The sequence below is a fragment of the Clarias gariepinus genome, chromosome 3 (genome assembly GCF_024256425.1).
Source record: "Clarias gariepinus isolate MV-2021 ecotype Netherlands chromosome 3, CGAR_prim_01v2, whole genome shotgun sequence".
NCBI lineage: Eukaryota > Metazoa > Chordata > Actinopteri > Siluriformes > Clariidae > Clarias > Clarias gariepinus.
The window spans coordinates 12,121,616-12,135,170 of record NC_071102.1 but is presented as its reverse complement, the minus strand read 5'-3'; the positions used below and the strand labels follow the sequence as shown (position 1 = coordinate 12,135,170).

Here is a 13,555-nt window from a genome sequence, read left to right as displayed (position 1 = left end):
ATTTCCAAATCTCAACTATTTTTTCAAATGTCTTCTTGTTTTTTTTTGTTTCCAGTTCACTTTTCATTAGTGTACCCTAGTTTCCAGTGCCATCTTCCTTCCATGTTTTTAATATTTCTACATAACTTGTTGGCTATATTCTAACTCTCTGAAGTTTCCAGTGTCCTCATTGTCACTGCGCCCTCATTTCCTGATTTCCTAGTTTGTAATGTTTTACCAGTTGGTTCCAAGGTTTCCATTGTCCCATTTGTTCTTGCTTTCCAATTTCCCTTCTTTCAAAATTCATCCATTATAATTTTTTGGGGGGGAAAAAATAAGCCTGTGTAATGTCCTCCTATTCCCCTCTTTTTTCAGGCGTCTGTAACACTGACCCACTTATTGCATTTGTGTAATGGCCCCTAACAAGAGGGCATTGCAATAGAGTGTGAGCAGGAACAAGCAAGTTAAAGCGTAAAAGAAAAAAAAAAGAGGCCCAGTGCAGCAAATTTCCCCATCAGTACCTCATTCTATTAGTGACGGCCTGCCACTGCAATTAAGCAGCAAAAAGGGCGTTTTAGTGTTCCATTTTCCCGCATTGTTCTCTGCATGGGACTGACTTGCCAACTCTAACAAAGGCACAGAAAGGAAGCACTCAGTAACTTAAATTCATCCAATCAGACTGTTGGTTAGTGAATCTGTGTGTTGCATCGCATCAACAGTAAACCACAGCTTTCCAACAGAACGCAATCCAACATTCTCTATGCTACACAGGCTATGGAAAACTCATATGATTTTGTATGACAAGTGTGTTTATTCTTCTAAAAATGATCCGATCACAATTGAATCCTGTTGACAGGAAGTGCCTTTGAACCGAAAAGGGAAGTAAGCCCAGCACTGTGGGACAAGGAGAGAGGAAAGCCCTATTCAGAGAGCGGAGAACATAAAGCAACAAAGGACAAACAGGATGCTCACAGGCAAACAGACACAACCAACAACTTCGTGTAAAATTTTCTATCGGTGTTTGGCTCCTTTTTTTTTTTTATGTTGTCACCCATTGCTTTTCGGTTCATGTTCTTTCCCTCGAATTTGTTTTCCCTTGATCAGGTTCATAATGACTTTGAAATGTCTCACAATCACTTGGCCAAAGAAACTATCATTTACCTTTTACTGTGCGATATGGGCAATATATGTAAATCTCATGCAATATCTGTTATTTTATGTGCAACATGCGCAAATATAGATTTTCTGTGCAAATTCCTGTGCAACTATACATTTTTCTTGTGCAATATATGTATATTACAATTTCCTGTGCAATATACATAAATTTTGGTGCCATGTTTCTCGCATAAGGTATATTAAGTATGTAAGGTGTCATTTAATTTGTGTATTTTGTGTAATATGTTTAAAGCACCTAATTTCATTGGCCTTCCCACATGTTTCAATGACAATAAAGATATTCTTTTCTATTCTGTTCTATTCTTGAGTGGATCACCTGACCATGTAAACATAGTGATAGTTCCAATGAAAAATTATGACAACTCTAAGGAAGCCATCATCACTCAGTAAACATGCAAATATGCATGACAGATAACAGCGATAAAAATTTTAACTTCAAGTTACATGCATGCATTCCTATCATACCTGAAGAAATGAAAATGCTACTAATGCTTGGAGGTTTGCACAGATGTTTGAATGTAACAAAACCACTTTACAGATACTGAAAGAGAGCGGGGGGGGACAAAAACGGGGGATGGTGGTACACTACCTGCTTTACTTCCTCCAAAGACATCTGCAGCCTACGGATTTCCTTTCCATATTGCTCCTTTAGTTTATCCACCTCCTGGTCATGAGCTGACACCTCCTCCTTTAGTGCCCCCTTTAGAGCAGTCAGCTCCCTCTCGCGCCTCCTCAGCAACTCCTCTTGCTCCTCTTTCACGATCACTGCATCCTGTAAATCCAACTTTAGCTGCATGACATCCTGAGAAAGAGCAGTACATGTTATGTTACACATGACTACTAAGGACCTAAAGTCAAAAATCCCTTGGCAAAAAAATAACAAAAGGTTGTAACCATTTATTTCTGGTGTGTATTAATAATATCACCTCCTCCTTCTCTGCGCTGGCGGCTTGTACGCGTTTGGCTCCGTCCAGCTCGTCATGCATCTCTGAGAGCTGGTCCTGAAGGTCCCTGATCTCTCTCTGATACTGTTCTCTCTCCATCCTCACCTGGAAAACCCTACAAGAAAAAAAAACACCCACACGTTCTGAACACCTGCACACTGTAATATCTCTGACTGGCTACTGACTATTTGAAGCCTATTAGCCATTGACTAGTGCCATCTGTATCAAACACACACACACACATACACACACCTGTACCCTCTTCCAGCTGCATGTGTAAGAAGCTCTGTAGAGAAATAATACTCACTAAATGACTCAACAGACAAGCCATTATGGCAAAGAGACGGAAAATGATTGTGAATAGGATATTTTATCTTTGTATTTACAGCAACTAGTCAGCACAATCCAATATCTGTATTGTTAATAGCACTTGGGCCGAATACTCAAATCAGTCTCTGTTAAGAAAGGGTGTAGTCATTGCAAGAAAACCGGATCCAAAGCCCGGATTGATCATACTAAAGAGACTAGAAACACGTTAATTCCATCATACACTCTATTATTACAAATGCCAAGCTGTAAGTACAAACCTTACACTTGTGTTTGCTGACTACATACATTAATACATTTTCCTTTGTATCTTCACCAAAGTAAATGTGGTTCAGTAACAATGACTTCTAGACATTCGGAGAGCTTCCAAGAAAATAATTAAGTTACATGCTGAAATACAGTACATGCAATAAATACTGAGGTCATCTTGCTCGATTCTCACTTGCTCAGTGCTGGCAACACTAATAGTTACCCAGGATTCAACCACAGGTTCATGCGTAACTAGCATACGATTTCTCTACTCCTAACCACCAAGAGTATGCGAGATCACCCGGATGACAAGAATGTCTTGAGAGCAATTTAGGATTAACTTTCAAAGTGTTAGGAGATGGTCAATGCAGTGCAGGGATGTGCAATGCTAACTACTATACATACAATGTATGTATGCATTTAGGGTCATTTGGGACTTCCAGTCCAGTGCAGTGATGTGGGTGCTTTATGTCCATCCACACATTTAAATAAAACCTTGCACTGAGGTGTAGAAAATTCATTTCTGACCAGTGTTGTGTGAAATGGCAGCCTGGTAGTAGTGCTTACAAGTTCCAGACCCAGATTTGTACATTGCCAAGGCTAGAATTTAATGTGGTGGTTCAGTTGCGTTATCATTATCAGCAGTGAACTAACCACTAACAATTTATTTATCTAGAAGGTAATAATTGCTAGCTAGCTAACCGTTAATATATCCCAGAACCACTCTTTCATAATTTAAGTACTAGAATATGGCAGCGCCATTAGGGAAGGAAAATCCTCCACTGGTGTGATAACCTGGTCATTCAGAACATTCAGGTCGTCAGCGACCTGACATTCAGTGGGTACTATGCATGAGGGTTGCATCGCTTCACGCTGTTCCCTTCTTACTCTGATCGCTCTGGAATAGGGTCAGTCTGGACTCATCAGATTACATGCCTTTTTCCCCATTGCTTTAAAGTTTAATCTTTATGTTTCCTAGCAAACTGAAGTTGTCTCACTAACAAGTGGTTTTCCCACAGCTGTTTAGTCCCAATCCTGTGAGTTCTTGTTGCATCATTTACTTTCACTATCACATATGGCTTTTGCATTGCAATGCATTTAAGTCATCTCCAAACACAATCACAGTCATTTTCGACTATATTTTTTCCACAAAGCTGACGGTTCAGCACTATCTTTCAACAGGTTTAAATAATCCATCCCAATTCCAGTCATTTCAGCAATTTCCTGAAACTGAGAATTTATCTTTAGCCTGGAAGTGTATTTAAAACAATTTAACAATTAGCCTCTGGCCAAAGCCTTGATCTGGGGAGAATACTAAACAATAAATGTATAGATCAACCAAAGACGTGTATCTGAAGTGTGCATCAGGAAATAATATGAAAGTTAGACCAATTGGGTTATTTTAGACTTGTTTATATCTTAGACTTGCCAAAACTTGCTGAACTTTCAGGGCAAGCAACTGCTGCACCTGGAAAAAGTACAGCCATGCACTTTCAAAAAGAATTTACTTTGGTATCTCACAAGGACATTTAAAGTGCATCTTACTCTTCCAGTATTGTGCGTAGGTCAGTCTCTGTTTTGGCCAGCTTGATCTGCAGTTTTTCACTCTCGGCTCGACTTAACTCCAGCTGCTTTTGAAATTTATTGATGCCAGCTCCGGCCTTTTCCTGCGCCTCACTCAATCCCTTTTGTTTCTGTTTCAAATGATTTAATATTAGTTATAATACATACATAAAGTCAGTGTGAGTCATTTTTAAAAAATTTTTAATTTTTACCCAGTATGATTCAAAATCTAGTATAATTGCCTGATGTGGTGATAACAACAGACCCTTTTAATATATGGTGCATGGAGTAAACAGTACCTTGTTTTCATCCTCCAGTTGCTTTTTGAGACTTGTGACCTCTTTTTCCAGTTCTGCCTTCTGCTCCTGCAGGGCTTTGGCCTGGGCTGAAAGGTCTGGGGACTAAGAGGGGAAATTATACATATATATTACATATATATTACATATATATTACATATGTGACTAGCCAGTAACTTCAACATTACCTAATAAATATAATGGTGACTGTATGCATAATTGTGAACTAGTAAAATAATGATTTATTCCAGAATTAGAAAATGACCCTTTGTACAATTGGTACACATTCACATCCATATTTTCAGTTCAAAGAGTTTGCTGGTTAGCAATCCGATTTAAAAAAAAAAAATTGGATAATTTTTCTTGGCAAGAAGCAGGGGTTTAGATTTTGGCAGCATGTTGCTACTCACAACATCCGCACTCTGGAGCTTTCTCATTCAGCATGCACATGTTTAAACATTAGCCATGATCACAGGCTGGCTGGGTAAATACAGGCGGTGAGGTGAAAGGCTCTGTGAGTGGACAGCCCCTGATAAGTAGCTCATAGTCCTGCCTTGTTCTAAGCCCAAATACTACGGTATAATAGCGGCTTACTTTGTTGTCCCCTTGCACACTTCCTGTGGCCCGTGATTTCAGTGTCTGGATTTTTTCAAACACAAGGTTGACCTTCCTCTTGGTGGTGTCGTCATTATCGGCGCTCCTAAGAAACATACAAGGACACATGGTGTTCTCATACATGTCCCACAATGAAAGATTCACTGCTCTGCCCTGTGTATGTGTGTGTGTGTGTGTCTGTGTGTCTATGGTTTGTGCATAGAAACCAGAGATTAATCCTTAACATTTCTTGGGAAAAAAAAAGGAGTCTGGCTTACAGCCAGAGCAGAGAGGGCAAAACGCTTCGCTTTGATGGGTCACGTCACGACCCGCCCACCGTATTTAATCCCACGCGTCAGGCACATGCCTGCAAATGTGTTTCAGAAGCAGTGACCGGGTGTTTTCTGACATATAACTGACATATTTTCCCAAATCTATGCGTTCGCATTTATTTTACTTAAAGTGACCTTTTACGATTACGAAGTGGCCTCGCGTCTCTTCACACATCGGCGAACAAGATTTAACAGAGTCACCTAATAGGCACTCGGCATCACTGAATAAAACATGGCTTACCTGACGCAGGCAAGACACGCGTGTGTTTGGATGCTTTATAAGATCTGAACTAAGTTATGCCTACCTATAACACCTGAGCTTTCTATTAAAGACGGGACACCTGATCCGAGTTCAGTCCCTTCTTTAAATGCTATAATTGCCGCTTCATTCTTTCTGCAGTGAGCACGTCAGGAATGCGAAGAGGGTGGAACTTTTGACACAAAGAACACGATATTGGATGAGTGTACAATTACAGACTAAGCATTAGAGTACTACAGGACTCTTCTACTACACCTTTGATCCAGAGCAACAATTGTACTGAATTACACAGGGACAGGAAATCAGGGAATTTTAAGCGCCTTGTTCAGCAGGACAGGACAAATCTCCAAAACAGGTGGTAGGAGATGCCTGGTTCCAAATCTGTCTGACTCGGTGTAACTGTCTGGCGTACACTTCCACCTCCCTTAATTCCAGTGAATGACTCATGTAGGGAGTGGGATAATATCCAATGTGGTATCTGCAGGAGGTGAAAATGAATCATGTGGAAAAAATAACATCTTACATTTTTGTCTGCTTTATAAAAATACAGATAAGTTGAGATAAGCAGAATTGTGCTTGGAGATCTCAGGGAGCAACGATCGGTCACACTGCCAGCTCTGATATTGCAGAGAATATTGTACATTGTGTACTCGGAGTCAGAGACGATGGAGCAGCATGCTTTAGGTGTGTGGGTGTGTTTGTACGAGTGTTAACTGCTGTCTGTTTCTTATTCATTCCAGTGTTAAGCAGTGAGAAAACTTGTACGATGTAGACAAGACACTGATAACAACATTTGGACATTTTAATAGGACGTTTTTATGTTTAAAACTTTAAACTTTCAACCCATTGCGTTAATTTATTTCAGCATCATACCAATAAAGCCTACTGAGAAAGCAATGCAAGCCCCCACACAAAAAAAGAAAGACACAAGGCAAGATTTGTCAAAATATATCAAACTGGTTAGAAAACGTACCCATCTTTGAGGTAATTAAACAAAATCTGTTTAGCAGTCTCTTCATGCGTTTGTTGCGACAGCTCCTGTTGGCCTTTCAGCAGATCCGGTGTTGTCTGTTCCCAGATTTTAAAAAAGAAAAAGAAAATGCACAGATTTTAACTGACATATTTTCTTCTTTAGTCCAGGCTTATCAACACACAAGTATTCATTCGATGAAGATTTTTGCCAGACGAAATAGAACAGAAATCATACATACCTCAGCAACCATTTCATTTGTCTTCTTATTGTAGTTTGGAACCGCTCTGGGCAAAGACGTTGTAGCCACACTGGTCACACTTTTAGCTTTTGGTGTTATTTTATTAGCCTCTGTTACCTTGTTCTCCACAGGCAGAATGGAGGGTCGACTCAGTGGTTTCTTATAGAGTAGGATGGAATCTGCAACACTGGGCATTGGTCCTTGTGGAGATCCTGGTTCGCTGCTGATCTGTGGCACATCTCTGTAGGTTCTCCTCCGTCCAACAGAAGAAAATGGGGACTTTTGAAGAAGCTGCGAGGGCTTGAGCAGATGCTCGGTTGACCGTCCTCGGTTACGGCTCACCTCATCCAGGTAGTCTGCATCTCCTTGCAGACCAAATGGTAAGGCGCTGTCTACGCTACGGGAACGTTTGCGATCTTCTGGGTTGATTCGGTTTCTCCGACCAGAGCGCCCTCGCCTCTGCTGGCTCTCTTTCCCATCAAACTTATTGATAAGCTCATCAACACCTGGGATGGAGCCTGTGTCAATGTCTCTGCCTGTTCCAGGAAGGAAAGGGATATAGCGGCGGTTCTTGTGGCGATTAATGCTGTCTGCATATAGTGCCTCGAACTGCTCTTCCTTGGTAGAGGATACAGAAGAATTGCGAGAGCGTGATGACTGAAGCACAGGGCCGCTGGAATCGCTTCTTCGTAAGGGAAGTATGTCTGGCTCTCTGTGCCTTCGCTCCAGACTGGAATTTGTGCTGCTTGTTGTACTTGGAGTCCTGTGGGAGGACTGCTCACTGGAAACACTGGTGGTGGAGGGTACCTGAGGAACCGGAAGCCGCTGGGCATGCTGGGAAACCTGGGAAGGAACTTGGAAAGTAGACGGTTGCTGAACTTGGGAATGAGAGTGAGGTTTATTTGAGGATTGTGCTTGGACTTGAGGTTTAGCTTGAGACTGAGGTTGAGTCTGAGCTTGGCCTTTAGATAGATCTTTTTGAGGCTGGACTCTGGTTGGGAATGTTTGAGGACCTGACTGTGGCGGAGCCCATTTTCTTGTATCCGGTGCTGGTGGATCTGTGCTTTTGGGTTGTTCTAGACTGGATGATTTGAAACCTGGAGAAATTGTTCTTGGGAGAGACCCTGGATATGTATGTTTACTCTCACCAGTAGAAGGAGGCTGAGGTGAAACTCTTTGGAAATTACCAAGGGTATTGTGCTCTGGGTCATAAGGCTTTAGGATCTCTGGGTGCCTCTGGAAGTTTCGCAAAGTGGATGGCTTCTTTGCCTGAGCGTCTCTGGATTCAGAGATATCATTGTAAGGGTTGACATATGGAACCTGATGCTGGGCTCGGTATTCAGCAAAGGGGTTATCAGAGAGATTTTCCCTGGGTACTCTGAAGTCATAATCCTGATAGTTATCAATAAAGGACCCTTCAGAGTCATTGTAGCCATTATTGTTGCTGGGGGCTAAATAAGGATTGAGAGCTCTGTCTTGATTATTCAGAACAACATACGGGTGTCCGTCTATGCCTTGGACCCTAATACTGAGGCCATAGCTGCTGTTATTTTGGCCTTTTGTACGTGAAGGGTGACTGTAGCTCGACTCTAGTCCAGTATTTGGAAGGCCACTGACTTTGTAGGACTCCATCAAGAACGCTGAGAGGAGGATTTCGAATCCTGCTCCCTGGAAATGGCCCACCTCTGCAAACAAAACCGTAAGATCATTATTGTCCAAAAACATGTTCAAATCCAATTGATTTCAGTAAATAGTTTGAAATTTGAACTGCCCATTAATGAGATTTTAATGTCTAGTGACCTTTGATTCATTCTTGGAGTTTATTTGGTTGCAGTATGTGCATAAGTAGTCTATATTCTACAGTATATTAACTCTCTATTAACACCAACCATTGCAGTTTACAAAACTAGCTAAATAAAAGTCAAGCAGTTATTAGCCAAACACTGTCATTATAGAGCAAACAAAGCTGGCATAATAACCTCTGGAGCTACTCTTAAACTGTCCGCAATGATTCATTCAAGGCTTTCATAGGTACAGTACATTACATAAGTCTGCTGGATCACAAGGGCATGGCAAAAACTCAGACGATTATGAGTATTATGAATAACCAGTATTTAAGCTTTGTATCATTCTTTATGGAATAGTACAGCATGTTTTGGCCTTTTTACACATGTGGCATAATATATGACGGCGTGGGAAAACCTGTATAGATTCAGATGGCTATATTTCATTGATAATTGTGGAATGGTGAAACAATTTCACGTTTAAGAAAGACCCTTTAAAATGGTATAAATTAACTTTTGACCGAGATACATACGAAACAGGAAGATATTTCATACCCATTCTCAGGAAAATCACTATATAGCAAAAATAAACAAATAAATAAATAAGATAAAAACAACACTCAGTCACCACATATACGGTTTTCCCAGGCCACCACACATATCGAATTACCTTGAACAAAACATTCTGACAAAAAAGTTCCTGATACAAGAAACCTGTTTTTCTCAGATTCTAAGCATAACTGCCTAAAGACAATTGTTGTGCTTTCTAATAAACATTTATTTATAACATATTTCATAGAAAATTTCATAAGCTACACAATTTCATATGATTAGTTTTTTAGATGGAGGAATTTGAGGTTTAATGTTGCCTATTTACCTGAAACCATAAAAACAATAGTAATACTTTTTACACTAATTCTATAGAGTATAATTCTTGGAAAAACTTCAATGAGATTTGGTTGGCAAAAACATTTTCCATGCATCTGTCATAAAAGATATACGACGTTATTGTAAAGTGTAATGACTGTTTTAAAGCCACAATGTCATTGAAATTTGTTCACACAGTTTAAAACATGCCTTTAGACAGTAAAGAATATCCCAAACCTTCAAGAAACATAAAGAAAATATATTATTATAAGTGTATTTAGGTTGTAATCCAGTGTGTACAACCCATCTACCCTACACGCCAACCATTCATGCATTTAAGACATCTTTGGACATCATGTCTTTTAGAAGTTACACCTCTATCAGGAAAAAAAAGACTTAAATAAATGTGGTTGTAGCCAACACAAAGCAATACACCTATCACCCCTACCAGGCACCAAAGTGGCAAAATGCCTTTATCAGAATGACTAAAGGCCTTTATTGTTCCTGTTATCAGCAGACCCCAGTGATAACACAAACAAATAAACACATTTCTCACTGGTTCACCTAGGCCTACATCACACAAACCCGAGACTGAATGGTTTCCATGACGAAGCACCACACTGGCCACAACAAACAATTCTCACCTCCGTATCTCCATCATAATACCCCCCGCACACTCTCCTTACGATTATTCATAACACAAATACAAAACATGCAAAAGTACATGTAAGCAACTTTTCCTGTTTTGATGCACAATAAAACTCCCAAACCAGCACTTATAAAAGAATAAAGAGAGAGGGAGAGAGAGCAATTACAGAGCGAATGCATGAGAAATTAAACTCTCTGTTGTAGGATTAAGGAGGAAAAGCATGCAAAATAAGTTTCTTTTAGACTCAGGATGACGTCATCCAGGGCACAGGAACTTCAGGGTGATAGCACAGCTTCTTTCCTTCCATTGTGTCCCCTGGAAGTGGTAAAGGTCTGGTTTCTGACAGGGAGGAAGGCCACATGGCCTCTGCCAGCTTACATTCACTGCCCTCTAATCCCTCATCCAGATGCCTCCTCCAAAACAATTACACCTCTCTAGTGTACACTTCGTTAGTATAAATGTCTCTAAGCAGCACATGCCACTGTAGACCGTGCCAAAGCTTAACCTCACCTTATATTAATCCTGATACATCTACAGGAAATCCCAGCCTTAACAATGAGGTATTTAAGGTGCAACGTGTCCGAGTGCTTACACAGCATCGACAGAGGTCGACAATACTTGAGTAAAAATACTTTGAATAATAATACTTATGAAATTAAATAAAATCTGCAATTTGCTAACTTTTACAGGCTAGATTAAACTGTTTTCTTTGCTAACAGCAGGTCAAACTTGAACTAATTCCAAAAGCTAACAATCATTAGGCAGCAAATCAAAGTCTAATGAAAATATTTATATTCTATTAATATATGCATAAAATTGTGAAAGTAAAAGAATCGCAATACAAACGGAATCGGCACCTAGATATCGTGATAATATTATATCGGCTAGCCCCTGGTGATTCCATAATATTTACATGCTATTGTCAACTTCCTTCATTAACTTTTTCTTCTAAATAATTTTCCAGTACTTTTTCCATTCATGAGCGTTAAAGAGACAGGGTGTATATTCTCTCAAAAGACCAATAATCAAAAGCACAACTGTTTCTTGAAGTGATAGAATCATACATTTATAAGATATAACTGACTGCCTACACAATACAGCTGTGTGTTAAAGAGTGCCGATGTACTTATCATTGGAGGTTTCTGTGTCTAGTATTCGGCTCCCTAAAGCATACTAGGGGAGTACATCAGCACAATGCACACACCTTGTACTGGTTAACCCTTTATAGTGCACTCGTCGAAATACTTGAAAACTCAAAACTTTTTCCAATACTTCCAATACTAGTGCAAATCAAGGTCACCCATCTAAAATAATATTTTTTCCTAAAAAGTGTATAGTTATAAAATGTAAAAAAAAAAAAAAAAAAAAGGAATAGAGACAATTGTAACAAATATCAATTTACCAAACGTGGTTCTTTATGAGTTCAACTATGAGTCCCTGTTGACTAGTGTTACCACTGTATGCAAAACAATAATACGTATTAGGCATTTATAGCCTGCAGTCAACAAAAGCACTTAAAATGACTACCAAAACAACAAACTGGAATAGCAGCAGCTATGAGGAACCAATTGACAGTATAGAGGAGCCTGGGCAAGCAAACTGAGTATAACTCAGCAGCTTAAAATGACAGAACTTAATTAAGTGTCGAGATATTAATAAATCTCATTATGAATACATTTCAATTAAGAGAAGTATTTAAGTGACTCAACTGGCCTTACCCATTTTCAGTGCTCCCTAGTCAAAGTGCTTGTACATGTGTCCCATATATACAGTGTTGTTGCCAAAAATGGCATCAAATTTAAAGACTTGTATAGAAGAACATGAAGAGACCTAAAAAGAATGATAGTTTGTACATACTTCTGCTCACAACTTTATGTTGTTATTACGGTTGTGGTTGTTATTTAAAGAAAGCTGTCACTGTAGAGTCCATGTGACTAACCTGATGCTGAGTAATGCTTAAACTTTTCGAGATAATCATAATGCACATCTGGTTCATTGATTACATTCATTTTCAAACAGAATGAAACTGAATGTCATAAGTACCTTCAAACCAGAGATCAAATCCCTCTTGTGTCGTATGTCTCTTAAGTGTCCATCATTTTGCTGACTCTGTGATGTTCATTGGAATGAGAAAGTGTGAGATTCTAAAGTGTATCATACTACAGATCGATTTAATATTACTCATAGCCTAGGCCATAGTTTACAATTTCTTCAACCGGACAATACCTACCTAAACCGACGCTTCTCACCTAAAGGCAGAAAGCTTTGAATGTATCTTGCAGAAGATCTTGATTAGTCAAGCAGAAGATTTACATACAGGTAAGAGTAAATAAACCGGTATGTTCTGTTTCTCCAACAAAAAGCCCAGTGTTTAAGTAGCTTTGCTAAAGTTTTGAGTAAACTCTTTGACCTCTTTAAATAAATTTAGACTCTATGTGTTTATATATTACTTTCACTTATTTTTATGTCCCGATTTAACTTACAGTAAATAGACATTCTGTAGTGCATAAATAACTCTGGGGAGTTTCTGTTGTGTACAGTAATCCAGGCATGACTTTACTTATAGAAGTGAAAGAAAATAAAACCTTTCATGCTTGTATCAGAATGAGCTCCAAACTCCAAAGAGATTCAACATGAGAATAATAACTGCTGCTACTGAGCACACTTTCTAAATAAATGAAAAAAAAATCCTCATCAATACATTTTACTTCACTACTCAAAACCTTTTGCATAGAGTTTGATTATCTTGCTGAGGTTGCTGTAAAATAAATCTTCAGACTCGAGTGCTGACTAGTAAAGTTCCCACGCTCAGGTTCCTCAGAAACAAGTAAAAAAAAAAGTACAAAAGTAACACAAAACTTACCTACAGCAGGTATTTAACACGCGGAACACGCACTTGTTGCTTTATCAGCTTGTGATAATAACTGCAAGAGGAAAACACAAGCCCATGCTCCACTGAGATTTTCAAAGTCAAACTTATTGCTCTAGTCTTTGCTCTCGGGGGCTGTATCACTTAAACCAACAGCTACGCACTGGCGCTTTAACCCCGCCCCTAAAACAGTGACACACCCCTCCTACTTCAGGCCTCTGCACACACACCCTGCCTTACAGCTGGGCGTAACCACGCCCCTAAAACGAGAAGAACACAGCGGCGCCGCTACCTTCTATCAGTATTAAGATAAACGCGATACTCGAGACCCCGCCTACTTCACGCCAAACTCCACCCACAACAAGAACTCGCACACAACCCCGCCCCCCATGTCTACATCGTGTCTTGTGCGGTTTGTGACACGCTCGTCAGATAAAGGCTCGCGCTTTACTGTTG

At 39.7% G+C, this 13,555-nt stretch overlaps 1 protein-coding gene across 2 annotated transcripts in view; it reads right to left on the bottom strand.

Moving 5' to 3' along the window:
* Positions 1 to 13,241, bottom strand: part of cgnl1 (cingulin-like 1) — a 32,014-nt gene extending 18,773 nt beyond the window's left edge. Inside the window, exons 1-8 of one of the 2 annotated variants that reach the window (XM_053492081.1) lie at positions 13,094 to 13,241; positions 6,931 to 8,615; positions 6,693 to 6,787; positions 5,129 to 5,234; positions 4,538 to 4,639; positions 4,221 to 4,369; positions 2,082 to 2,214; positions 1,745 to 1,957 (exon numbers count right to left, since the gene is read on the bottom strand). In XM_053492081.1, the coding sequence (XP_053348056.1) occupies positions 1,745 to 1,957; positions 2,082 to 2,214; positions 4,221 to 4,369; positions 4,538 to 4,639; positions 5,129 to 5,234; positions 6,693 to 6,787; positions 6,931 to 8,562 (2,430 nt within the window). In that variant the 5' untranslated portion in view covers positions 8,563 to 8,615; positions 13,094 to 13,241. The remainder of the gene's footprint in view (positions 1 to 1,744; positions 1,958 to 2,081; positions 2,215 to 4,220; positions 4,370 to 4,537; positions 4,640 to 5,128; positions 5,235 to 6,692; positions 6,788 to 6,930; positions 8,616 to 13,093) is intronic. The other variant, XM_053492082.1, reaches the window with a different exon arrangement.
* Positions 13,242 to 13,555: the final 314 nt, after the last annotated feature.